The 24,085-nt window shown below is 47.3% G+C and overlaps 5 protein-coding genes across 5 annotated transcripts; 2 read left to right on the forward strand and 3 right to left on the reverse strand.

The window, feature by feature from the left end:
• Positions 1 to 4,767: 4,767 nt before the first annotated feature.
• Positions 4,768 to 6,028, reverse strand: GIQ15_02126 (uncharacterized protein; the record flags this gene model as incomplete). The annotated part of the gene is made up of 4 exons (XM_033549543.1): positions 4,768 to 4,819; positions 4,869 to 5,695; positions 5,778 to 5,889; positions 5,973 to 6,028. The coding sequence occupies 4 exons, from the start codon at positions 6,026 to 6,028 to the stop codon at positions 4,768 to 4,770; spliced, it is 1,047 nt and encodes a 348-aa protein (XP_033406704.1).
• A 1,844-nt stretch (positions 6,029 to 7,872) lies between these two features.
• On the reverse strand, positions 7,873 to 9,326 carry GIQ15_02127 (uncharacterized protein; the record flags this gene model as incomplete). Its single annotated transcript, XM_033549544.1, has 2 exons — positions 7,873 to 9,230; positions 9,287 to 9,326. The coding sequence occupies 2 exons, from the start codon at positions 9,324 to 9,326 to the stop codon at positions 7,873 to 7,875; spliced, it is 1,398 nt and encodes a 465-aa protein (XP_033406705.1).
• A 6,205-nt stretch (positions 9,327 to 15,531) lies between these two features.
• GIQ15_02128 (uncharacterized protein) lies at positions 15,532 to 16,371 on the reverse strand (the record flags this gene model as incomplete). The annotated part of the gene is made up of 1 exon (XM_033549545.1): positions 15,532 to 16,371. The coding sequence occupies one exon, from the start codon at positions 16,369 to 16,371 to the stop codon at positions 15,532 to 15,534; it is 840 nt and encodes a 279-aa protein (XP_033406706.1).
• Positions 16,372 to 18,558: 2,187 nt separating this feature from the next.
• GIQ15_02129 (ABC multidrug transporter Mdr1) lies at positions 18,559 to 22,705 on the forward strand (the record flags this gene model as incomplete). Its single annotated transcript, XM_033549546.1, has 4 exons — positions 18,559 to 18,843; positions 18,897 to 22,108; positions 22,169 to 22,446; positions 22,566 to 22,705. 4 exons carry the CDS (start codon positions 18,559 to 18,561, stop codon positions 22,703 to 22,705), a joined length of 3,915 nt encoding a protein of 1,304 aa, XP_033406707.1.
• Positions 22,706 to 23,465: 760 nt separating this feature from the next.
• Positions 23,466 to 23,900, forward strand: GIQ15_02130 (uncharacterized protein; the record flags this gene model as incomplete). The annotated part of the gene is made up of 1 exon (XM_033549547.1): positions 23,466 to 23,900. The coding sequence occupies one exon, from the start codon at positions 23,466 to 23,468 to the stop codon at positions 23,898 to 23,900; it is 435 nt and encodes a 144-aa protein (XP_033406708.1).
• Between the last annotated feature and the right edge of the window lie 185 nt (positions 23,901 to 24,085).

A 24,085-nucleotide genomic window follows, 5' to 3' on the forward strand; every position in this document is an offset into this window, starting at 1 on the left:
AGCTATTGCAGGGATTCTGGGACCGCACTTGGTGGAGGACGGGTAATATCAGGAGGTTCTAACGGGTATATGGCACTCTGACATGTTTGGACCTGTTAGTTTCCCACATAAATAAACGTACGCCATCGATCTTAGTATCTCAAAACGGATATCTCCACGGCTTGAATCCCAAAATCTCACCGTACATCGCCAAGTCGATATATCTACATCTTGCCAAGATTAACGTATTCCACCAGTCAACGATCATCACCACTTAATGAACACACCCCAAAAACTCTGCATCCACCAAAACAACCACCTTCCAACAGCCATAAAATGGTCAATGAGGCAGCAATTGCTGCTGCGATTGAAGATTTAAAATCGCAAAAGACTCCTAATTACTCACAAATCGCTAAAAAGTTTAAAATTAACCGAATAACGCTGGCGCGGTGGTATTAAGGTGCTATAGTCTTAAAAGCTAAAGCAATATCTATCTATCGCAAAAAGTTAACAAATACACAAGAAGAAGTGCTCCTACAGCATATAAATTGATTATCAGAGAGAGGCCTATCACCTACGCCTCAGGTACTGCGAAATCTCGTATACGAACTCACTAAACAGGCTATTAGCATTAACTGGGTGGCTCAGTTCTATAGCCGGCACAAGGATCGCATTAAGAGTCTCTATCTCCGCACCATTGATCAATCCAGGCATATTACTAATAATTCTAAGCATTTTGAACACTTTTATGAGCTTGCAAGTACTTGTTTATTAGTAGTTAGCTATTAAATATTGATATTAACCTCTTCTTTAGCTTAGGGAAGCAATAAATAAGTATAATATTACTCCAGATAATATTTACAACTTTAATAAGAAAGGCTTCCTTATTGGCCTAGGATATGCTATTAAATAGGTGGTTCCTGTTTATGCGCTTAAAAATAGAAGGATAATAGCTATATAAGATAGAAGTCGTGAGTTTATCTCTCTACTCGCTGCTATCTCTACAGATAGAGAATGGATTCCTCCTACACTTATTTATAAGGGAGAAGGTGATCTACAAGACACCTGGGTGGACGAATTTGACCCTCAGAGAGAAATAGCATATTTTGTAGTATCTCTAAATGGCTGGAGCAATAATAACTTTGGCAAGGAATGGCTTCAAATATTCGATAAGCATACAAAGGCAAAGGCTGGCCAGGGAAGAAGGCTTCTTATTCTAGATGGCCACTCATCTTATATCAATATGGGATTCATCAAATATATAGATAAAAACCGTATCTTGCTAGTTATCTTACCTCCACATTCAACACACCGTCTGCAGCCATTAGATGTTGGGATATTTGGGCCATTAGCCAGTGCATATTCCCAGGAAGTTGATAATCTCTTACGCAGCGGATATGGGTATCTATTAATGTCAAAGCGAGACTTTTGGAGACTCTTCTACACTGCATGGAAAAGAGCTCTTACACTAGCAAATATTAAGTCTGGATTTGCAAGTACAGGGATATATCCTATTATGCCTCAATGTCAAATGAAATACTTCGATAAGAGACCTCTAACACCTCCGAATATCGATATCGAGCCTCCTACCCCTATTACTGTACGGGGTCTCCGCCACGCGGTTAAGAAAGTGTAGCTCCGGCAGTCATTAACTGCAACGGTTTAATCAATCTGATATTACTATCTAATTGGCAACACAAGCGAAGATACAAAAGTGAAGAAGAAAAGGAAAAGGTGCAAATGGCTCCGATCTGCCTGCTTTGTTGATAAAGGCCTCCTGCAAGACATCGACCTTTCCTGATCGGGTAGGGTCTCCGGCAGGTGTCAGCTTCTTTGATGCAGGCAGTCGGTTGATGCCGAACGGCCGTTTGATACGGGCCGTTGAGAAAGACATGCAGCTCAGACATACAGCGATCGTTCAACCGGTCCGATCAAGCTCCCGATTAACCACTCGTGACCATCACATTAATCAGCCTTTATATATCAAAGATCATCCACGCTAGTGAGAGGCTAGTCTTTGATAAAGAGATCTTACTATATAAAAATAAGTCTCTTATAGCTATACTTATATAAGAGAAGAAGAAAAGGAAGCGAGGCAAGGGCTTAGGCCTATTTAAAAAGGATAAAGCAGGCTAAGCGCAGATATTCTCTCTATCTAAGGTTAAAGCAGCAAGGCAGTGAGCTATCAAGGTAGAGACTAAAAAACAAGATAAGATAGCTTAGGCAGAGGAAATAAAGCTTTAGTAATTGATTTACCGTGATAATAAGACTCAAGAGGCTATAGAGAAGAAGGCTTAAAGGCTTGTAGATCAACAGCAACATAAGGAGGCTCTTAAGAAGGCCCGCGAGGAGACTGCAGCATAGCACGCAGAGGCAGCGATTGAATAGAAGCGTAAAGCTAGTGAATTGGAAGCTGAGTGAATGGCTAAGAAGGCCAAAAAGGCTTAAAACAACGTCTTAAGCCCTATCTCACCTTCCCAATTAGGAAAGAAGAAGACTTCACCTTCTAAGGTTGCTCCTATCGATCCTATTGCTCTAATACCCAATTTCCTATCCCAACCACGGGGAACCTGTTCCGGGCAAGTTATCAAGCCCAACACTCGTTTCTTTTCTTAATCTATCTAATTTATATGTAAACTAGAACCCTACTATCGTTATTTAATAGTCAATTTTATTTGTTATTTACGTTGTGTTGAGATATCTCGATATTTACACGCATGTTTGGACGTAAGGAGCATTTGGAGGTGGTGATCGTTGACTGGTGAGATACGTTAAGGCGAGATACAGATAATTCAATAGTCCAAAATAAAAAAGCAATCCACGTGGCTTCCTCGTATGTCTGTTGATCATGTCTCTCGCGTAACCATGGTGCACGTATAAGAGCATGTTGCATCTCGGATCTCAAAAGTATATCTTAACATTCCGCATATACTTGGATGAGCTGAGTATATACGGGGTAAAGTGCCTTTTTAGATAATAGCCGATCGGCTATTTGTCCCGTCCCCTATCCTTGCTCGTTAAAAGTAGGGGATGAATATTCTTTGCAGAAAAATTTCAGTGTGTTCCCTGTAAGGCGATCTTTCTCGAAAAGCCCGCTTCCAGGTACCCTGTTCGAATGATGGCAGGGATATATAACCCAACGGCTCTATCCTTGTCGGGAGCTGGCTAGAATGAATTTTATCCGTGCCCACACCGGTGATTAAGAGGTATTAAGTAACCGTTCCTTGACCGTTGCAAAATGTCTGTCCATAAGTACTCCGTACTGAGTAGCTTGATTTCTAACCCCACCGTCACCAAAAGGGGAGCTGGCATTTTCCACATCTGTAAAGACCCGTTAAAGTCTATTCCCCCTTTCAGGCTTGCGACAGGGGTAGTATAGGGCGTATCGAGCGTCATCGGTCAACAACGTACTAACTGGACAAGCAGACTGGATAATTTGCTCGCTTCCACAGATCTTACCCACATACAAACGCCGGATCCCGCATGATACGAACGTAGATATGCTACCGATGTAAAGTGTGACGGTGCAAAGATGCTATGACAGCAGTAGAGTTTTGAAGCGTGTATGATATTTCGATATTGAAGCCTGATCGGCGGGTAGTCAAGATCTTAGCCCTATAAGGCGTTTGCTCAGTAGATCTGCAATCGCTATACCACGGCAAAACATATAGTGTGGGCATGCTCTTTTTGGGGATTGGACTGCCTAGCTGATCGCCATTATCGCACGAGGTCGGTTATTTTAAAATTCAACCTCGTGGCAGCACAGCATGCACGAACGGCCTAACTAAGCCCCTTAAACGAGAGCACGGCAAGGTAGCTTTGCCCCCTTGAGCAGATCATTCACCCTTATTGAGAGGGCTTGCATGCAGGATTTTTCTTGCGTGTAAACGAATCGGGCGAGAAGCGTCGTGTTCGTGTTCGTACGGAGTATACTGAGACCGCTGAGACTGAGGCGCAGCACCATTGCTCTTGTTCAGCCGAAGCTGCTATATTTATATGGGAACAACAACCTGGCTCCCTGTTTACTTTTCTCCTTTTTAGGGATTTTCTGCAGGGGTCAAATTAAGGTTGTACCTGAATCACGTGGAGAAGATCTAAGTGGATACGTATTATGTAATGTGGTTCAAAATCCACTGCACCGGGCCTACCTATATACATCAAAGATTCGGTATCGTTAACTAAAGGGGAGATGGCACGATGACGTTTCGATGGACGGGTCGGAGTGGAATGTACGGAGTAGTAAGACATCTATTATGTATATGTATATTAAATGACGTAAATATAATGATACAAAGATCGAATGTAGGATCAAGATAGGCAAGCATTTCATGCGAATACGCGAGTTAGGAACTTGCCGAATACGCCCCGGACCATCTTTGGGTTTTCTTGTATACATGCCACGAGGATTGCGGTGCTGAGAGAGAACGCCAGCCTCTCCCTCCATTGGTACTGCGGATAACATTAGCATCAACAGGTATCAAACAGTAAGATCAAAGGAGCGGCAGGGACTCCATACCTTTCTGTTATACTCCCGCGGCAACACCGTCGCGAGAGCTCTCGGCGCAACAAATAGGCTGATCTCTTGCCTTCTGCCCGCTGACTCAACAAAGATGCTCCATCCACACATCACACACCCCGCTGCAACACAGAGACCGGAATCCCACATCATCGGTGTAACTGTCTTGGCACTAAACAGCCTAGGCCCTATCCTCGTTCGCGCCAAACAAACCGAATAATAAAAAAGACTAACGAACAGGCCCAAGAAGGCCGAGGAGCGTAGTGCAGACTTTACTGCGTGGATGTATGTCCGGATTTTTCGCGATCGACATCGAACCGCGATCTGGAGAGGAATGTAAGTGGCGCAAGCAAACTTGAATGCTCTGGCGAACCGCCAGATGGCAGTCTTTTCGCAGTTGGGGCCACAACCCATGTGTACGATTTCGCAGGGGATGGGGACAGTTTTTTCTGGGCAGCCCCATTCGGTTGGCCAGCCGTAGTCGGCACACATGGATTCGAGGACGACTTGGTCGCCGTTGTCGCGGCCGTAGATCCAGTCGCCTCTCCGGGCGGTGCGGAGAGCGTCGAGGATACGGTCATCTAGCTGGGCGGCCTCGCTGATCCATTTGCCGTAGGAGTAAGGTAGACGTTCGGGGAGGTAGAACCAAGCCCACATCACGATTGCGGAGCTGATGGCGAATACACCGGTGTCCGCTAGTTTGGGGACGAGTGACTGTATCCGTCGTCCTGTCTTGCCGGTGCCATTGGCATGGACACGGCGGGAATCCTTCCACCGCGCCCAGAGCACATTGACCAGAGCATCTGTAGCTCTAGTTGCGGCAAAGAGAGTCAGGTCTAGGGTCCTGCCGGCGAGGTCGGGCTTGTCTTCAGCCCTGACCTCTGTATTGCTGCCGCCCTTGGCTTGATGGCCAGACGCATCGGAGGAATCATGTTTCTTAGTCTCCGGCCGCCTGCCGTGCGGATGTTTTGCTGTACGATTAAGGATGGGAAAACAGATCAAGGCAGACAGGAAGGCCGCCAGGAACCGCAACAGCTTCTCTGACGAAAGTGGAATGGACAGGGGTCGATACCCACTGGAGGCGAATCTTAATCTGACAGCTACGAGGGCCGCAGGGAGGATGGAGGAACCACCGGCCAGCAGGGCACAGAATGCTGGGAAACGGTCCCATTTGAACCCACAATGCAAGATGCGGATAAGCTTCACCCACGGTTAGTTTGAGCCTGTCTTAACACTCTTACACCCAAGGAATGATAGGCGAGAGAAAGGGGGTTGAACGAACACGCTGCAGCTTCTCTGCCGTCCCCAGATCTCGTCTCTGCAGAGTTTTCAGGAAAGAGATAAGTTTCGGCAAGGTGGTGGTCAGGTATCCAAGCGCAAACGCCCGAGCAACCCTGTCCAGTCGATAGTTAGCGAAAACGAGCGGTTCACGGCTGGCGAGCGCGATGACAATAATAGACCAGGTTTGGGCACACACGGTTTTAGGACGTGAAGACGATCAAGCCGACGCAGCTCCCTCTCCATCTTCGACATCGTCCCAGTCTCAGTCCGAGTCTCAGTCCGAGTCCTAGTCCGAGTCTTGGCCGGGGCTCTGAGGGACGGACGGTGGTTGACGCGTGAGGGGACACCCCCATGAAGGAGCCGACGCGCTAAGAGGGTACCAGGACCTCTAGAGAGGTGGTCGATCTGGTCCTGGAAGCCGGAATGTGTCCGTCTGCGGGGCAAGATCGCATTGAGCGTGTCGGGTGCAGCTACAGTCAGTAAGCAGAGTATTCTGGTGGTGATAATGGTCGATGTTCGCGATGTTGACAAGTTCGAGGTGTCGTTGGACGTTGTCTTGGGAGGTACAACAGAGGTACAAGCACGTGAAGGGTGAGCCGCGGTTAACTTGTAGCCGCCCAGCCGAGAGCCCAAGTCACTTCCCTGTACTTGCTTTTGGCCCTGACCTTGTCCCTTTCCTCTGCTTTCTCCTAAAGGGGGAGAGAGAAGGGAAGGGAGAAGGGAAAACCTCCGAAGTTGACCACCGGCCAGGGATCAGGGAAGACCGCTTCTGCTCCCGTTACTCAGCAATAGCTCGAGCTCTGATGGTAAACTATAACCAGCGCCCGCACGACCTCCCACGGCTCCCACGACTCCCACGACCTTCCACTCCGCCACCACCGCCATCACCGCCAGTACACCCCGTATCGGCATCAAGACAACTGCTTTGTAACGACGATCAAGGAACCCGTCCGAGCCTGCATCTGTCCTCGCATCTCGCCCGCCCAGCTAACCGGTTCTAGTCATTGCGGGTCGCTAATTTTAAAATTAAGGGTTTGGGTTGCGCAAATGCTGGGGAAAAGAAAAGAAAAAAAGCCATATGGCGATGACGCCTTAACCCCCGTACTAGACGATAGCTAACTGGACCTTGACCAGGACGGACAGCAGCTAAACTGCATAAAGCACAGCATAAACAGTTTTCAGTTCCACTTGCGGGCTGCTAGACAAGACAGAGAGCTGAAACAGTGGTAGGAGTGGACATCTTCATCCCACAGACCACTTCCATTCATCCGTGCCTCTTGGACTGAAACGTAAAAAGCAAAGGCAAAGGGAAAAAAAAACGATGAAGGGCAAAGAAAAGAATAAAAACCGGGGCCGAACCGTCGGGATGTTTTCCCTTTAGGTAAATTCCCCGATAAGCTTCGCATGTACCTCTGCTTATTTCGATGCGCTCGATGCGCTCTTTTTTCGGCTTGGCTGCTTTTTACTCGCTGTTTTTCGTGCCTCCTCATCGCTTTGCCTGGCTGTGGGTGTGTATGCACCGTGGCTGCAGGCGTGTGGGCGGTGGCTGCTTAGTAAGGGGCGGGCGAAGGGTGGAGGGAGGCCAAAGGGAGGCCAAAAGGGGGGGTGGAACGAACAGGGCGAGTTATGCTGGAAAGTGGGCAGAGTTTTTGCCTTGGGGAGCTGGGGTTGGACATCCACAGCTATATCCATATTCCAGATGTCTAAAGTCTGGGGGTGGCACACGTGTCGGGGAGGCCGTGATGATCTCGAATATGGTCGAATGGTACGGAGGAGATGTTATATTAGAGGTGATTATTATAGGTGGAGGACTAATATGCTAAGAGGTGGTAGATCATGGGTGTGACCCGATGTAGATGCCGTGCTGATGCCGTGCTGATGGGTAGAGAAGCGAGGAGGAGAGAAAACATGAGTGTCATCAGTAGATAGGTAATATGTGTGAAGGCTGTACAGAAAGGCAAGACATGGTATGGTATATCAACGATCCAAACAAACAAAAGACATTGGCCAAGTAAACACGAATCCGTCCGCCCAACACCGTCCGACCGTCCTCCCATTCCAGCCGTGATGGTAGTATATATGTTGTTCATCGTCTGTCATCCCCCCCTAGCCTTGAGGTCCGCCAACTGCGCTTTCAGAAGCTCGTTGCCAGCCAGTAGATCCGCCAACCAGTCGCCCGCCTGTGTCAGCATGGTGCTCTTGCTATACCCTCCTCCCTTCAGCTCCGGCACCAACGAACACAAATCATCAAACCCTTGCTTGATAAGGTTACGTCGTTTCTGTTCAGAGAGGATGTGGTTGGTTCGCTTCTGCTCTTCGGACAAGTTTTCTCGGCTGGCTTTGATGGTGGTGCCGTTGCCGTTGCCGCCGTTGGGGGATATGCCTTTTGACTTGCGACTTGACGACGGGCGAGCGAATGTGGAAGATGTCGTGGTAGCTGTAGAGGGGTATTTAGAGGTTGATAGAGCGCTGACAAGTTCTGTGTCTTCTTCTTTTATCTTGTTGTTGCTCTTCCGTCGCTTTTTGGGCCTGTCTTCGTATGCGGACGAGTTCGGGTTGCGAGGTGCAGCGAAGGATGAATCTGGCCCATGTCTATCTGATAATTTTCGCACAGGAGATGACGGGCGGGTGTTTGCAGCGCTGGACTGCGCTTCTAGGCACTCTAGGTTGTGTAGTAGATTTTCTGTCGTTTCTTCAGCAGTAGGTTGGCCAGGTGGCAGGCGGTAGCCCTGGTGAGCAAAGCCAGAGTCGGATCCCCACTGTAGCATGCTGCTACCCAGTTTCATACTGCTGGCTGCCGCACCGGGACCGGTCTGGTGGTCGCTGGCCGGTGTGCGGTTTACGGCGTGATCGAATATCATCGTGCTGGTGTGTATGCCCTTTGGAATGACAAAGTCCTTTTGTAGCGCGTCTCCATTGTACCGGCCAAAGTGGGCGCGTTTTGCATCTAGTTGGTGATGATGTTGTTGCTGCTGTTGATGTTGTCCGTGGAGGCTGTGGTAGCTGCTGTGAGCGTGGTGGTGATCCAGTAGACCGTGGTCGGTGTATATCTGGCTATTCAGTGCAGAGAGGTGGTCGTGTCCATTTTGGTAGAGCATCTGCGCCGCTGCGAGAACGTCTGAGCTGAGCGTCCCCGATCTATCAGGCGCGGCCATCTCCCTTGACTGCTTGGATGAGTGAATGTGGTGTGACTGCTGCGTTGGCAAGGTGGTGGTAGACCCCTCGAAGGTGGGCGGTAGATCAGGCCAGCTGAAATTACTGCCAGTGCCGGGCTCAGCATTGTCACCCTGGTCGCCGAGCGAGAGCCAGAAGTCGTTGCTGTCGAACTGGCTCGCGTTTAGCGATGTGAAAAGGTTGTCTAGCATGTTGGATTCGCTGTCGTCGAGCAGCGCGGGGCCCGGCGGACGTTCGGGTGCGGAGTCGAACGGCGTATCTTGCGGCGATATCAGGGCGTCTGCCATCGTTAGTTTCTTCTCGTCTCTTGTTTCTATCTACGGGGAGGAGACGTACAGCCAAAGGGCCCTGGGGGAGGGGTCGTTGCACCCTTCATGTGATGGACAGGCTCGGAGAGACCCAGCTCCATGCTACATGCAAGCACGCTGCTCAGATGCGAGGACTCGGTGGAGGTTGGTTTGGCGAAGAGGGACGGCCTAAACGGCGATACCGTCTGGGTCATGCAAGAAACCATCAATCACTGAGCAATCAATATACCACAGCAGAACTGTGGCAGATATCTTGATATAGCGCGCGGCGAGGTAGGTCGTGTGCTTGTGCGGGGACGTCGAGGGAAGCGAGCAGACGTAGAGCGAAGGCGAGTGTCGACAGACGTAGAGAGTGTATGCGAGTGAGTTGGCGTAGATAAAGGTGTTGATGTAGTGAAGGTGTGGTGAAGGTGTGGTGTAGTATAGAAGGTGTAGTAGAGTAAGAGTTGGCAGGAAGCCACTTTATGTCTATCACATGCGACCGCAGCAGAAAAAAGGCGGCGGCCCGTCCTGGGCGTGTGATCGCTGGATGAGGTAAGCAGATGAACTTTCAGCCAATCAGAAGAAGCCGGAATAACGTCGCCCCGGGTTGCCCTTTTCGTCCCAACTCCGATGGAGAAAAGAGGATATATGGAGATATATATGGAGAAGAGAAATAAGGGATATGGGGATGGTAATAAGACGATGGATATGGGATGTGGCCTGCTAAGACACCGACACTGCGTTCACCGGGCTGCCCTCCCCGATCCCATCCCTACAGCCATCCCTGGTATCCCGATTGGGCGTCGCCCCAGTTAATTCGCTCCTCTAGCGCTGAGGCTATTGCAAATGGTTTCCAGAAGCGTAGAGGACTCCGTTACTTGCGCGGCTCTCAACTCTGGCTCAACTCTGGTTGCTGGCTCGGTCGCATGGCGGTATTGCCTGATCGATCACGTCGGGCCGAAATTGTACCTCATGGGACGCAGGAAAAAGTAAACCCCATACCAAGAGGAAAAAGAAAGGCCGGACGAGAACGGCATATCAGGCGTGTCTCGATCGATCTTCGTTCGGTTCTGAACCTGTCCTGCAGATCGTTCACTCGCACTTTTTACTTTCTTCGCTTTCACTCGTAGGCCTGACTCTGCAGGACGAGCAAGGGTGTCTTACCTGCATACGGCGTACGAGCTGCTGTGATCCTGGACAGTCTCTTCCCCAGGCCTGTTTCACGTCTCGCTGCCTAGTTTAGTTATACTTCCGTCCTGGTTCTGCGTTTCAGCGTCAGGAGAACGGTTGATCTGTGGTTTCGAGACGGTTCGCGGTCTGGATGGCGGTTCACGGTCCTGGTCCTGGTCCTGGTCCTAGTCCTGCTTTTTGAGCCGCTATGGGTAGCTCGAGTAGAGTTCGCGTGGAGTTCGGTTCGGGTTCGAGTTCGAGTTCGGGGTCGATGTTCCTGAGTTTGGGTGGCGGGCGATATCGGCCGGTATAGGCGGAGAATGGGCGGATATCGAGTGCGTACGTATGTTGCTGGCCAAAACGTGAGGATCTTGTTTTGATCCGCATTGGCTGCGTAGCTCGGGATGTTTCGTCTCGTCTTGTCTTGTCTTGTCTTATCGTCGACGAAGGAGCAACGCTTGGGTCATGTGATCTGAAACGTCTGCGATGATTTCTGCCTCCAACTCCTACTTTGACGTCGAGGTAGCAGACTAGGGAATCGTGGTCTTTGCTGCAAACCTGGCTGATATGTCACGCCCTCAGTTTTCTAATTCTCTGATATCATAGCCGCCGTTTACCTTGATTGGCGAATATACCCGAGCGAAATACTGGGCTGGTACGCAAGGTAACTGTACTTTGGCACTCCAATCAATGTTGGCATCGGACAGTTGGAGGCTAGATGTTAGAGATAGGGAATTAGGAGCAAAACTGGTTACACAACCTATGCAAGGCATGATCTGTGGGCATATCACTTGCAGTCGCCGCCATGAACTATGGAGCTATCAAGTGCAACGGCCCACTTTGATACTGACTTTATTGTGAATATCAATGTCTAATACTACTCCACGATTGAGTACCTGTCACCAACCATGCTCAGTTTGATACCTGCACCTTTGCTTTCCCCTCTTCTGCCCTGTCGGTGTTCTTAATGAGGGGTGTATTTCTCATGAACCACATGGGGATCAGGGGAATGGCTGCAAGGCTAATTGCAGCAATACCCAACAGGCCCTGGAACTCGCGGTGGGCTTGGTTGATAGCAATGCACCGTGGTGTGGCGAGGGCATATTCATGCACTTTTCCGGGAATATCGCACCTGAGATAATGTGTCATGCACGGTTCGACGGAGAACAACTGATATACCTTTATTGGCCAGACTATATTTTGCAGCTCGCCTCTGAATTATGACCATCGTGAAGACCAATGGCAAGGCTGTAGGCTGGAGAATGGTTGCCCCCATACCCTATCCACAACTCCAGGTCGAGTGGGGTAGTACCCCATCCCCAATAAGAGTTCCAAGTATGATGGATGGGATACTCGTGAGGGGTTCAGGGAGAATTACCAGAAAGCACAATCAACCAGGCCGGTCACATCTGTGACAAATACTTACTAATGTTGGCATTCCAATGGAAAACGTGGACATCTCCGCGCGACCAATTGCATCACTCAGCTTGGCAAATGATCGGGTAGGCGCAAACTTGAGTAATGTTACCAATCACAGGTTCAGCGCTCAACATTGAACGTTGACAAAGTGAGCTAGTGGTCATACACGATTTTAGCGGTGATCAATAGCGGTGGTTAGCTGCAACTATGGCTTGTGTGGTTGTGTGGAATACGTACCCAGAAAATGCAGCTAGTAGGGGTTACTTCAACCAACCTTTCCATAGCAGTTCTGTCTTTGCAGCACCTGGCTGCTGCAATCCAGAGTGGGAGTAGCGTAACACATAATCGTTGCAGGAATTTCCCTTGTCACGAGACGCTCCGTTTACTCAGTAAACAGACTTCTCTGCGTCCAGTGGCATAGCCCTGGCTATCTCACGAGGCTTGCTAAGGGTATAGTACAAGAGAAAGGAACCCATCCTTTGAACCTGCCCTTACGATGTTGGTTCGCGTGGAAACTTCCAAGTTGGGGCATCGCGCTTCTCATATGATTGATATGATTGATAAGATTAGATCCTATCCATTCAAGCTACTCGCTGTATCATTGGTTCGCTTAACGTATCTCACCAGTCAACGATCACCACCAGTCAACGATCACCACCTCCAAATGCTCCTTACGTCCAAACATGCGTGTAAATATCGAGATATCTCAACACAACGTAAATAACAAATAAAATTGACTATTAAATAACGATAGTAGGGTTCTAGTTTACATATAAATTAGATAGATTAAGAAAAGAAACGAGTGTTGGGCTTGATAACTTGCCCGGAACAGGTTCCCCGTGGTTGGGATAGGAAATTGGGTATTAGAGCAATAGGATCGATAGGAGCAACCTTAGAAGGTGAAGTCTTCTTCTTTCCTAATTGGGAAGGTGAGATAGGGCTTAAGACGTTGTTTTAAGCCTTTTTGGCCTTCTTAGCCATTCACTCAGCTTCCAATTCACTAGCTTTACGCTTCTATTCAATCGCTGCCTCTGCGTGCTATGCTGCAGTCTCCTCGCGGGCCTTCTTAAGAGCCTCCTTATGTTGCTGTTGATCTACAAGCCTTTAAGCCTTCTTCTCTATAGCCTCTTGAGTCTTATTATCACGGTAAATCAATTACTAAAGCTTTATTTCCTCTGCCTAAGCTATCTTATCTTGTTTTTTAGTCTCTACCTTGATAGCTCACTGCCTTGCTGCTTTAACCTTAGATAGAGAGAATATCTGCGCTTAGCCTGCTTTATCCTTTTTAAATAGGCCTAAGCCCTTGCCTCGCTTCCTTTTCTTCTTCTCTTATATAAGTATAGCTATAAGAGACTTATTTTTATATAGTAAGATCTCTTTATCAAAGACTAGCCTCTCACTAGCGTGGATGATCTTTGATATATAAAGGCTGATTAATGTGATGGTCACGAGTGGTTAATCGGGAGCTTGATCGGACCGGTTGAACGATCGCTGTATGTCTGAGCTGCATGTCTTTCTCAACGGCCCGTATCAAACGGCCGTTCGGCATCAACCGACTGCCTGCATCAAAGAAGCTGACACCTGCCGGAGACCCTACCCGATCAGGAAAGGTCGATGTCTTGCAGGAGGCCTTTATCAACAAAGCAGGCAGATCGGAGCCATTTGCACCTTTTCCTTTTCTTCTTCACTTTTGTATCTTCGCTTGTGTTGCCAATTAGATAGTAATATCAGATTGATTAAACCGTTGCAGTTAATGACTGCCGGAGCTACACTTTCTTAACCGCGTGGCGGAGACCCCGTACAGTAATAGGGGTAGGAGGCTCGATATCGATATTCGGAGGTGTTAGAGGTCTCTTATCGAAGTATTTCATTTGACATTGAGGCATAATAGGATATATCCCTGTACTTGCAAATCCAGACTTAATATTTGCTAGTGTAAGAGCTCTTTTCCATGCAGTGTAGAAGAGTCTCCAAAAGTCTCGCTTTGACATTAATAGATACCCATATCCGCTGCGTAAGAGATTATCAACTTCCTGGGAATATGCACTGGCTAATGGCCCAAATATCCCAACATCTAATGGCTGCAGACGGTGTGTTGAATGTGGAGGTAAGATAACTAGCAAGATACGGTTTTTATCTATATATTTGATGAATCCCATATTGATATAAGATGAGTGGCCATCTAGAATAAGAAGCCTTCTTCCCTGGCCAGCCTTTGCCTTTGTATGCTTATCGAATATTTGAAGCCATTCCTTGCCAAAGTTATTATTGCTCCAGCCATTTAGAGATACTACAAAATATGCTATTTCTCTCTGAGGGTCAAATTCGTCCACCCAGGTGTCTTGTAGATCACCTTCTCCCTTATAAATAAGTGTAGGAGGAATCCATTCTCTATCTGTAGAGATAGCAGCGAGTAGAGAGATAAACTCACGACTTCTATCTTATATAGCTATTATCCTTCTATTTTTAAGCGCATAAACAGGAACCACCTATTTAATAGCATATCCTAGGCCAATAAGGAAGCCTTTCTTATTAAAGTTGTAAATATTATCTGGAGTAATATTATACTTATTTATTGCTTCCCTAAGCTAAAGAAGAGGTTAATATCAATATTTAATAGCTAACTACTAATAAACAAGTACTTGCAAGCTCATAAAAGTGTTCAAAATGCTTAGAATTATTAGTAATATGCCTGGATTGATCAATGGTGCGGAGATAGAGACTCTTAATGCGATCCTTGTGCCGGCTATAGAACCGAGCCACCCAGTTAATGCCAACAGCCTGTTTAGTGAGTTCGTATACGAGATTTCGCAGTACCTGGGGCGTAGGTGATAGGCCTCTCTCTGATAATCAATTTATATACTATAGGAGCACTTCTTCTTGTGCATTTGTCAACTTTTTGCGATAGATAGATGTTACTTCAGCTCTTGAGACTATAGCACCTTAATACCACCGCGCTAGTATTATTCGGTTAATTTTGAACTTTTTAGCGATTTATGAGTAATTAGGAGTCTTTTGTGATTTTAAATCTTTAATCGCAGCAGCAATTGCTGCCTTATTGACCATTTTGTGGCTGTTGGAAGGTGGTTGTTTTGGTGGATGCAGAGTTTTTGGGGTGTGTTCATTAAGTGGTGATGATCGTTGACTGGTGGAATACGTTAGAGGAGGAAAGCAAACAACGCAAAAGGCCAAAGGCATCAACAAGCTTCATTTAACTACGGGAGGAATACAATAACATTATTAACATATCCTCTATACATAGATATCGTCCACTCCTACTGTCCATGCTTGAATAGCTATAAAACAATATACTATCCCATGCTGGACGACATATTCTACTCTGCTATGCCGACGGCTCCATATATGCCGAGAACGGCGGCGGCCAGCATCTACCCCCAGGAATACCCGTCATATCCTCAGGGATCTTGATGTTCTGGACTTGCCCAAAGCCTCGGGTTCTGCTTTTTTGCCCCTGGCCAGATCGAAGACAAGGCTGCCGGGTAATTAATCAACTTAAATGTGCTTAAATCGGTCCTGCAGAATGAGGGGAAGAGCACCACAAATTCCCGACGAGCGATCTGGAGCTCATTGTTCATATAAAAGAATGTATTTAGTAACAAGTATGAGTTTCCCACACCTCCACATTGGCATTTTCACACCAATAACAGTCTAACTAGGCACATTGATTCCGTGAGTTTCATCTTACTCTTTGACAAAGATGGCGGCAAACTTTTCTCCTCCATCAAGATACCCGGCCACTACCGTTGGTCTAAATCCCTTCTTTTTATACTCATCATATACATCCTGGTATTCCGCAGACGTCATTCCATATCGCGTATATGGCTTCTCCTCCCGACCATCCATCTTCTCAAATATTCCCGCGAAATAGACCTTTCCACCAACTGTATATGGGCAGATCTGCACAGTGTAGTATCCGTCTTTCTTCAGCTCGTCGAATTTGGCCTGGTACTGGGTGGTTGTCAAGCCAGCATACGCCTTCCACGGGACACTGGTTTTCTTCTCCCACACGCCAGCGAACTGCTGGTCATCGCCAAAGGAGTACCCGCTGATGGATCTTAGCCTATAACCCTTTTCGATGAACTCGGTGAACCACTTTGTGAAGTCATCGCCCGATATGTTTGTGCGTTCCGACCATGCGATATTGGACGTATTTTTCTCCCAGATACTTGCATAGCGACGTTCGCCACCGGCATTGTAGCCCTGAACTAGGAGAGGTCGGAATCCGTCATCCTTTAGTTCGTTGAAGGCTTTGTTGTATGCCTCGCGTGAATAGCCATAATTCGTACGCCATGCTGGTCCAGACTGGGGTTTCTCGAAGATGGCATTGTATCTCGCCTCACCACGGGAGGTGGAGTAGCCAGAAATATAGTAAGGGCGGTAGCCATCGCTGGTCATGGCGCGGAGCTTGTCACCATACTCAGAGCTGGTGAGACCATGGAGGGCTCTCCAGGGGTTAGCTCCTTGGGCAACAGTGAGGAGAGAGGCTGCTGAAGCCAACAGAGCTGTGAAGGAGACCTTCATTGTGTCAGGAAGAGGGCAGTGGCTTTGCTAGAGGGTCTGGTAACTAGAGAATTGGATGAGCGTATCCGTCTGGATATGAGGGATCTATTGCCATCCTTATATACCATGACTTTGCCTCATAACGCAGTGGCGATAGTAATGTAGCCTATTTGGAATATCCTTCCCCGCCATCGAATTGATCTGATGCATCGTGCGGAGTATATCAAGCACAGAAGAGGCCTGTGCAATATATTGCTGTATGTAGGGGCTTATCCTGGCTGCAACTCAGGGGTTACGTCCACGGTATATAAGGAGATATATATTATATGCCCTCTTGATGGCTGTCTACCCCAGCTATTGTCCTGTGGGGGTGGGATGGTGTTCGGACTCTATGACAGCAGAAAAGCAAGATTATTTCGTATATCGGCGATAAAGTATTCAGCATGCGGTATACTCGCAAGCTTATAATCTGACAATTGACATGGCTAAGCGAAATAGACGGCGGACCTTCCTCATTCTCTATATGCGGCATGGATCACTAAAGTGACATATGTAATAGCAAGCGTACTATTAATATATTGCAATGCCGTGGGGAGTTGGAATCCCAGCAGATAGGGTTAGAAAACACGAAATAAACCTTAACCCAACTACAATCTTGTCCTTGGCGCCTAGGAGAATATTAAGGGCAGGGATCTCTTGTTCTATTCGCGATCGGATCGGAGCTTGGATCTCCAGGTGATACTATCCAAGAAGACGAAATCTCCCTGCTTGAAGAATACCGGCCGATAAAAATAACCCGCTATTAACACTCTATACCTACAATGGTAAACGCATGCTCTGCTGTAATCCTCTCGCTCTACAACGTAAGACTAGTCTACGTATTTTGTTGAACGGAGATTCGGTGTAATACTGCCTGATCGTACGAAACACGTTAGTCAACTACGCCGTTTCATTAAATATCAGTGTCAGCTCTCCATCATCGAACAAATGCTACGCCCGGCGTTTTAACGCCTGTTTCAGCTGTAGCTGGCATCTCCGCGATGGCAAGATACATGGCCGTATGAGGAACATAAATAGGAGCTCAATATCGTGTATTTAGATGATCAGTGCTTGATAGATTGAAATCTCATAGATTGCTCCAGACCCACCTGACCAATCAAATCAATCAAATATCTCGTATCTCAGATATTTGCCTCAACGTATACCTAGCAGTCCAGCATCAGAGGCCTACCACGGCAAATAGATAGAGCTTATACCTTAAAGATAGGCTATATAATGTGGCAAACCTAAAGGGCAGTCTGTAGGAACATATGTAGTTAAGAAGCAAGTAGGCCGCGAGAGAATACTTAAATGGATCCGAATTTATAGAACAACTCTTGCGAGCAAGACAAGCCTTATAAGAGATAACTCCCTTCGCACTAATTAGATGTAAGTTCTTGAGAAATGAATTCTTTTGACTTGGAGCATGCAGCGCACAGAGCATATCTCAAGGGCGGAAAAATACTAGGTATATTCTCCATTTAGTTAATGGGCCTAGAGTGGCTATGAGAGTTTTCCACCAGTCTAGAGACTGGTGATATTAAGGATTATACCAGGGAATTACCTAATAGGAGATAACCTCCTCAGTGATCCATGGATTCCACCCGGAGAGCCCTGTATAGAGATCGATAAGATTGTAAGATCAGATTAGATAAGATTTCATTAGAATCCACCTAAAAAACACTAGTTAAATGCTCAATGGCTCGTTCAGCTGACTAAGTAGATCAGGTACCGGATACGGTTAGGAGGACCCATCCAGAAAAAGACTTCCAAGCGACAACACCTAAACATCATACGGAGTAGCTGGATGTCGTATCCCTTCGTCATCCCTAACTCGATAACGAGAGGTTATGTTATCACGAGCCATGGAAATGACATTCATATATACTGAGTACGGAGTACTCATACACCTCTGGCCTCAAAATATGGTGCCGGAAGGATGTGCGAGGAAAATATTTGAGCCGCGTTAGTGGGATAAACTATTGATGAAAGGATATCATCATTGGCCGGCTTAAGGAATACAAATTAGTACGTTGGCTGATGTGTTCAGCCACTGTATCACCTAACTAAAACCTCCAAGGAGCCTTGACGCATCTGCAGAAATATTTCTGAGACTTGCAGCACTATCGTGCATACAGAGCACTCCGTACCCTACGAGCATGAACGAGAATGAAGGAGGGTGATACGACTCAACGAATGGACTGCGGTCAACAAGTCACACGAAAAGGGGGGATTAACGCCGGGGTTGTTTCCGAGAAAGATATATCTAGCCTCAAAGAGTCAGACAGCAGAAAGGAATCGATAGCGGAGATTCTACAGCAACAGCTAGACTTAGTGGAATGCAAAGTGTCATATTGGCAGTTGTATCGCTATGCATCAACAGGAGATTTTGTGGTCCTTGCGATTAGCGCCTTGTGTGCCATTACTGCAGGTGCTATGGTTCCATTTTTCTGGGTAAACTTCCCTTTAAACGCAGTGACTAAATCATCGCTTAACATGAGCAATAGGTAATCTTCGGCAATATAGCCCAGCTATTCCAAGATGTTACCCTCCGCCAAATCTCGCAAGACTCTTTCAGCCGCGAGCTTTCCGCGAGATCCCTATTTCTAGTTGTCTTCGGAGTCGGTGTCTTTTTTGCGACATATATTTCTATCGTGGGATATATATTTGTGGGGGATCGTGTGACACGGAAGATACGTGAAGAATATCTACGGGCTTTGATGCGTCAGAATATCGCGTTCTTCGAAACCAACGGACCCGGTGCCCTCACCTCAAAGCTATCATACGACTGTGGCCTGATCCAGGATGGCATTTCTGAAAAAGCCGCCTTCACACTAAGTGCAATAGCAACGTTATTTTCGGCTTTCATCATCGGCTTTATCAAATATTGGAAGTTAACCCTAATTGCCTCCTCTGTTTTGTTTGCCATAATTCTCTTGACAAGTATCTGTTCAAAATTCATTGTGGCCTTTACCAGCAAATCATTGGGCCACTACTCCTCCGCAAGTACTGTGGCAGAGGAAGTGCTAAATTCGGTTCGCGTTGCTGCGGCATTTGGCACTCGGGACAAGTTTTCTCGGCGATATGAGGCTCATCTGAAAGATGGGCAATACTGGGGAGTGAGACAACAGATAGTTGTCGCGCTAATGATGGCATTCCTGATGTCCGTGACATTTTTCAGTCATAGCCTGACATTTTATATGGGATCTCGCTTCATTACTAATGGAGAAGCTACTCTTGGAGAAGTACTTACGATCGCCCTGGCGATTCTCGTGGGTGCCTTTTCTTTAGGACATGTATCGCCACATATTGGAACCTTCGGTGATGCGCTGAGTGCAGCCAAGAAGGTCTATGCTATTATTGATCGACATTCGCCTCTTGACTATTCAGTGGAGGCTGGCAGGTCGTTTGAGCAAGTTGAAGGAAATATTGAGTTCAAAAATATTACCCATATATATCCTTCGCGGCCGGAACAAGTTGTCTTGGACGATCTTAGCCTAAAAATCCCAGCGGGAAAAGTAACCGCCATCATTGGCCCGTCTGGCTCTGGCAAAAGCACCATAATATCCCTAATTGAGCGCTTCTACCCGCCAGTTGGCGGAACCGTCTTCCTAGATGGACATGATATAAAAGATTTGAATATCCGATGGTACCGCCAGCAGTTGTCATTGGTTAGCCAGGAACCCGTCTTGTTTGGTACTACGATATACCAAAATATTGCGTACGGTTCTATTAAACCGAGTGATTATGATGCATCGGTAAAGGCTCGAGTTGAGGAGGCCGCGAAGCTATCGAATGCCCATGGATTCATTATGGCATTACCGGATGGATATCAAACTAATGTCGGCATGGGTGGAACTAAGCTTTCGGGGGGGCAAAAGCAGCGTATTGCTATCGCTCGGGCTCTCATGAGGAATAGCAAAATCTTACTGCTTGATGAGGCCACCTCTGCGCTCGATGGAGAGTCCGAAGGATTGGTGCAAGAGGCTCTGGATAGAGTCTGTACCGGGCGCACCGTGATCATTGTTGCACATCGACTATCTACTATTCGAGCAGCAGATGTTGTGGTAGTTCTCGCCAATGGGCGTGTTGCCGAACAAGGATCTCATGAAGATCTGATGTCTCAGAAGGGCTTGTATTATGAAATGGTTGACGCCCAAAAAATCGTGGATAAAAAGCCTACGGTGGTTCAGCCTAGCAAGTCGTTGGAGAACCAAGATCCCATCCCAAGCCCCACGGAGTATAAGCACTTTAAAGAGGATCACGAGCCTCTCCCAGTCTCTATCGCCAACAAGTCCGGCACAAAACGCTCGACCTGGATACTTATTTCATTGATTGCAAGCCTTAATCGACCTGAAACACGATATATGTTGGTGGGTCTCATGTTCTCCGTCCTTGCTGGTGGAGGCCACCCAGCACTTGCTATAATTTTTGCAAAAGCCATTCAGAATCTCTCCTCCCCGAAAACGATGTATTATGAAATTCGGGAGAATGGACAGTATTGGGCGCTGATCATGTTTCTCCTTGGTCTTGCGCATCTCGTCAATCTGTCAGTTCAGGGGATTTCATTCGCCTATTGTTCAGAGAAACTGGTAACTCGAGCTAGAAGCCAGGCATTTCGGACAATTCTACAACAGGATATCTCATTCTTTGACCGCGACGAGAATAGTACGGGTGCTTTGGCGGTTGTTCTTGCTAACGAGGCTAAGAATCTATCTGGAGCGAGCGGCTCTACGCTTGGGACTATCCTCCTGACCGTAGCGTCATTAGGTGCCGCTATCGTCATTTCCTTTGCAGTTGGATGGAAACTGGCCCTAGTCTGCATCGCAACAGTCCCTGTGGAGCTTGCTTGCGGATTTTATCGAGTTTCTATGATTGAATCGTTCGAGCAAACAGCAAGGAATGCGTATATAAGCTCGTCTAGCTTTGCTAGTGAAGCCGTCTCGTCCTTACGGACGGTAGCATCGCTGGGCATTGAAAGGGATATCACAACTGCATATCATGACCAGCTTGTCCTTCAAGAAAAACGAAATTTATTGACTACAATAAAATCGTCTATTCCCTATGCAGCATCTCAATCGTGCAGCTTCTTCTGCGTCGCGCTGGCATTTTGGTATGGGGGCAACCGCGTCGGGGATGGTGAATACTCGATCTTCCAGTTTTTCTTGTGTTTTGCACAAATCATCTTTGGCGCCCAAGAAGCTGGTCATGTCTTTGCATTCTCCACAGACATTGCCAAAGCAAAAAAAGCGGCAACAGTATTGAAAGGCCTCTTGAGTAACAAGCCTCAGATTGAGCGCGAAGACGGGTCATCCGAATATCTTGAGAAAGGGGGCATAATCGAAATCCAAGATGTGCATTTCCAGTACCCCACTCGACCCCAACCAGTGCTTTGTGGATTAACAATGACCGTTCAACCAGGCCAATATGTTGCTCTAGTCGGATCTAGTGGAAGTGGGAAAAGCACCGCACTCGCGCTCTTGGAACGATTTTACGATCCTACTTCAGGTAAAATCACATTTGATGGGCAAGATATCCGAGATCTGAATGTGAGTGAATACCGGAAGCGGCTGTCTCTTGTTAGCCAGGAGCCGTCGTTATTTCAAGGAACCATTCGGGAAAATATCTTGTTCGCCACAGAGGAAGAGACTGTGCCAGAAGAAAGGATCATACAGGCATGCAAGGACGCCAATGTATACGATTTCATCCTTTCGCTCCCGTAAGTGTTCCCTCTAGCTATGTTGACCACTCAAAGTCTCTGCTGATACCAGTGATGTAGTGAGGGCTTCTCGACCATGGTAGGCAGTAAGGGCATGATGCTATCTGGCGGCCAAAAGCAACGATTGGCTATTGCTCGTGCATTAATACGGAACCCAAGGATTCTGCTGTTGGATGAAGCCACCTCTGCACTAGATTCAGAGTCGGAACAAGTCGTTCAGAAGGCCCTAGATGTTGCTTCCCGGGGCCGGACCACCGTTGCTATCGCACATCGTCTCAGTACGATTCAAAATGCAGATATAATCTACGTGCTCCACGAAGGCAGGGTTGTCGAGCAAGGTACACACCAAGAATTATACCAACGCCGTGGACGTTACTATCGACTGGCAGTGCTTCAGTCAGTCGGTGGTCCTTAGGTGCTGGCATTAAGAGGATCGAATTTGATTCATAATCACTAGTCAACCCTTCGTCTACGATCCTAGGCGTGATAGGCAAGTGTCTGAGCCTCCTTAACTGGTCTCTTTGGGGGAAGCTGCTCGAAAACATCACCTCTGGGTTGAATTTTCAAGACGAAAATCACCCGCAAGCTCAAAAGTGATTACCTTTAGACTTTAACCGCCGGCGCTAGTCAAATAGTTAAATGTTGGAGCTTAACCTAAAAATATATTTTAAACCTTCTATCACTAAAAGCCGACGTCAGCTTACACGGAAAGATTTATAGATCTGTCTCCAGGTGGTCTTAAGAGCTCTCTTATAATCAAGGAGAGATAATTGTCTTACCACTTTACCTGTTGATGCTAGCCCTAGATTAGCATCAGATCCTTACATACGACTCTAATGACCCCGAGTCTGCGAGAAGGAATAATACCCCTGCCATGTTTAGTTATCTGAGTACGTGTCCCAATGTAACCTCAGGTATACCACATCCTTCGACTGGAAGTTACGTATGGCTGTGGAGTCTAGCGATCAGGTCGTAAGAAACGATCGCACTTCTCCACGATTTCGATGTGTTGCGCTTTACTAAACAGTTGCATGGATAGCAGTCAATACAACATACTCAAGGGTTACATTTGTCTCAAGTATATGTTGGCGTTGGATAAGCCCAGGGAAAGGATATTTATGTCACTTTTGGCCCCTTCAGCACTCCTAAATACAAATATCCTCCGATATACTCCGTATTGCTTTAGCTTGCGGTCCAGCCGCGCGGCGTAATGCGTCATGATTATGGTCTCTCAAATGAGAGGCTTCTAAGTGCAAAGAGATATATATACTACTCCATACAAGAGGCCCCTGCAACGGTCGTCTTGAGATAAAAAACTTCTCACTCACACTCCTGGAACATATCAAACCTATAGACGATGCATCCCATGCCCATTGTTACCCTGGGATTGCTCCTGGAGCTGCTCATTATTGGTGTAGCCCATGGCGGCGAGGTTACGGATGGCACTGTAGCTGCCGCCAACCCGGGGGATACATGCGAATCCTTTGCGAAGCAATGGCATATTTCCATCGAGACGTTTAAAATGTTGAACCCCGATGCCACCTGTCCTAACCTTGTATGGGATGATTCTTACTACATTTCCGGTACCTATCAGTCAGACACAGATACGACTTCTTCCACATCAATCACCCTACGAAATAACATATCTTCTCCCACGTCTTCATCTATAGCCACCCCGTCCACTACGAAGCCAGGCCACGCGAAGGAAAGCGATAGGTCGCCTCAAGGATCGTCCGGTAACAGATTGCGGCAACCTCTGGCTGGTCTGCTACGTCTGCGTTCACACTCCTAGCCCTGAGACGTTGATTACCACTTCCACCTTCATCTCAAGGACCAGCAATTATGAATGAATGCTGTTAGGAATAGGCAAAAGAAATCCCATAGGACACCGATCATACCATTTTGGGGGCTCTGGGCTCTTGCTATGAACTATTCTAGCTCTGATTATAGAAGAAGCGAATAACACGAGTTGCACCG

Source organism: Arthroderma uncinatum (genome assembly GCF_011692745.1).
Source record: "Arthroderma uncinatum strain CBS 119779 chromosome Unknown scaffold2, whole genome shotgun sequence".
NCBI lineage: Eukaryota > Fungi > Ascomycota > Eurotiomycetes > Onygenales > Arthrodermataceae > Arthroderma > Arthroderma uncinatum.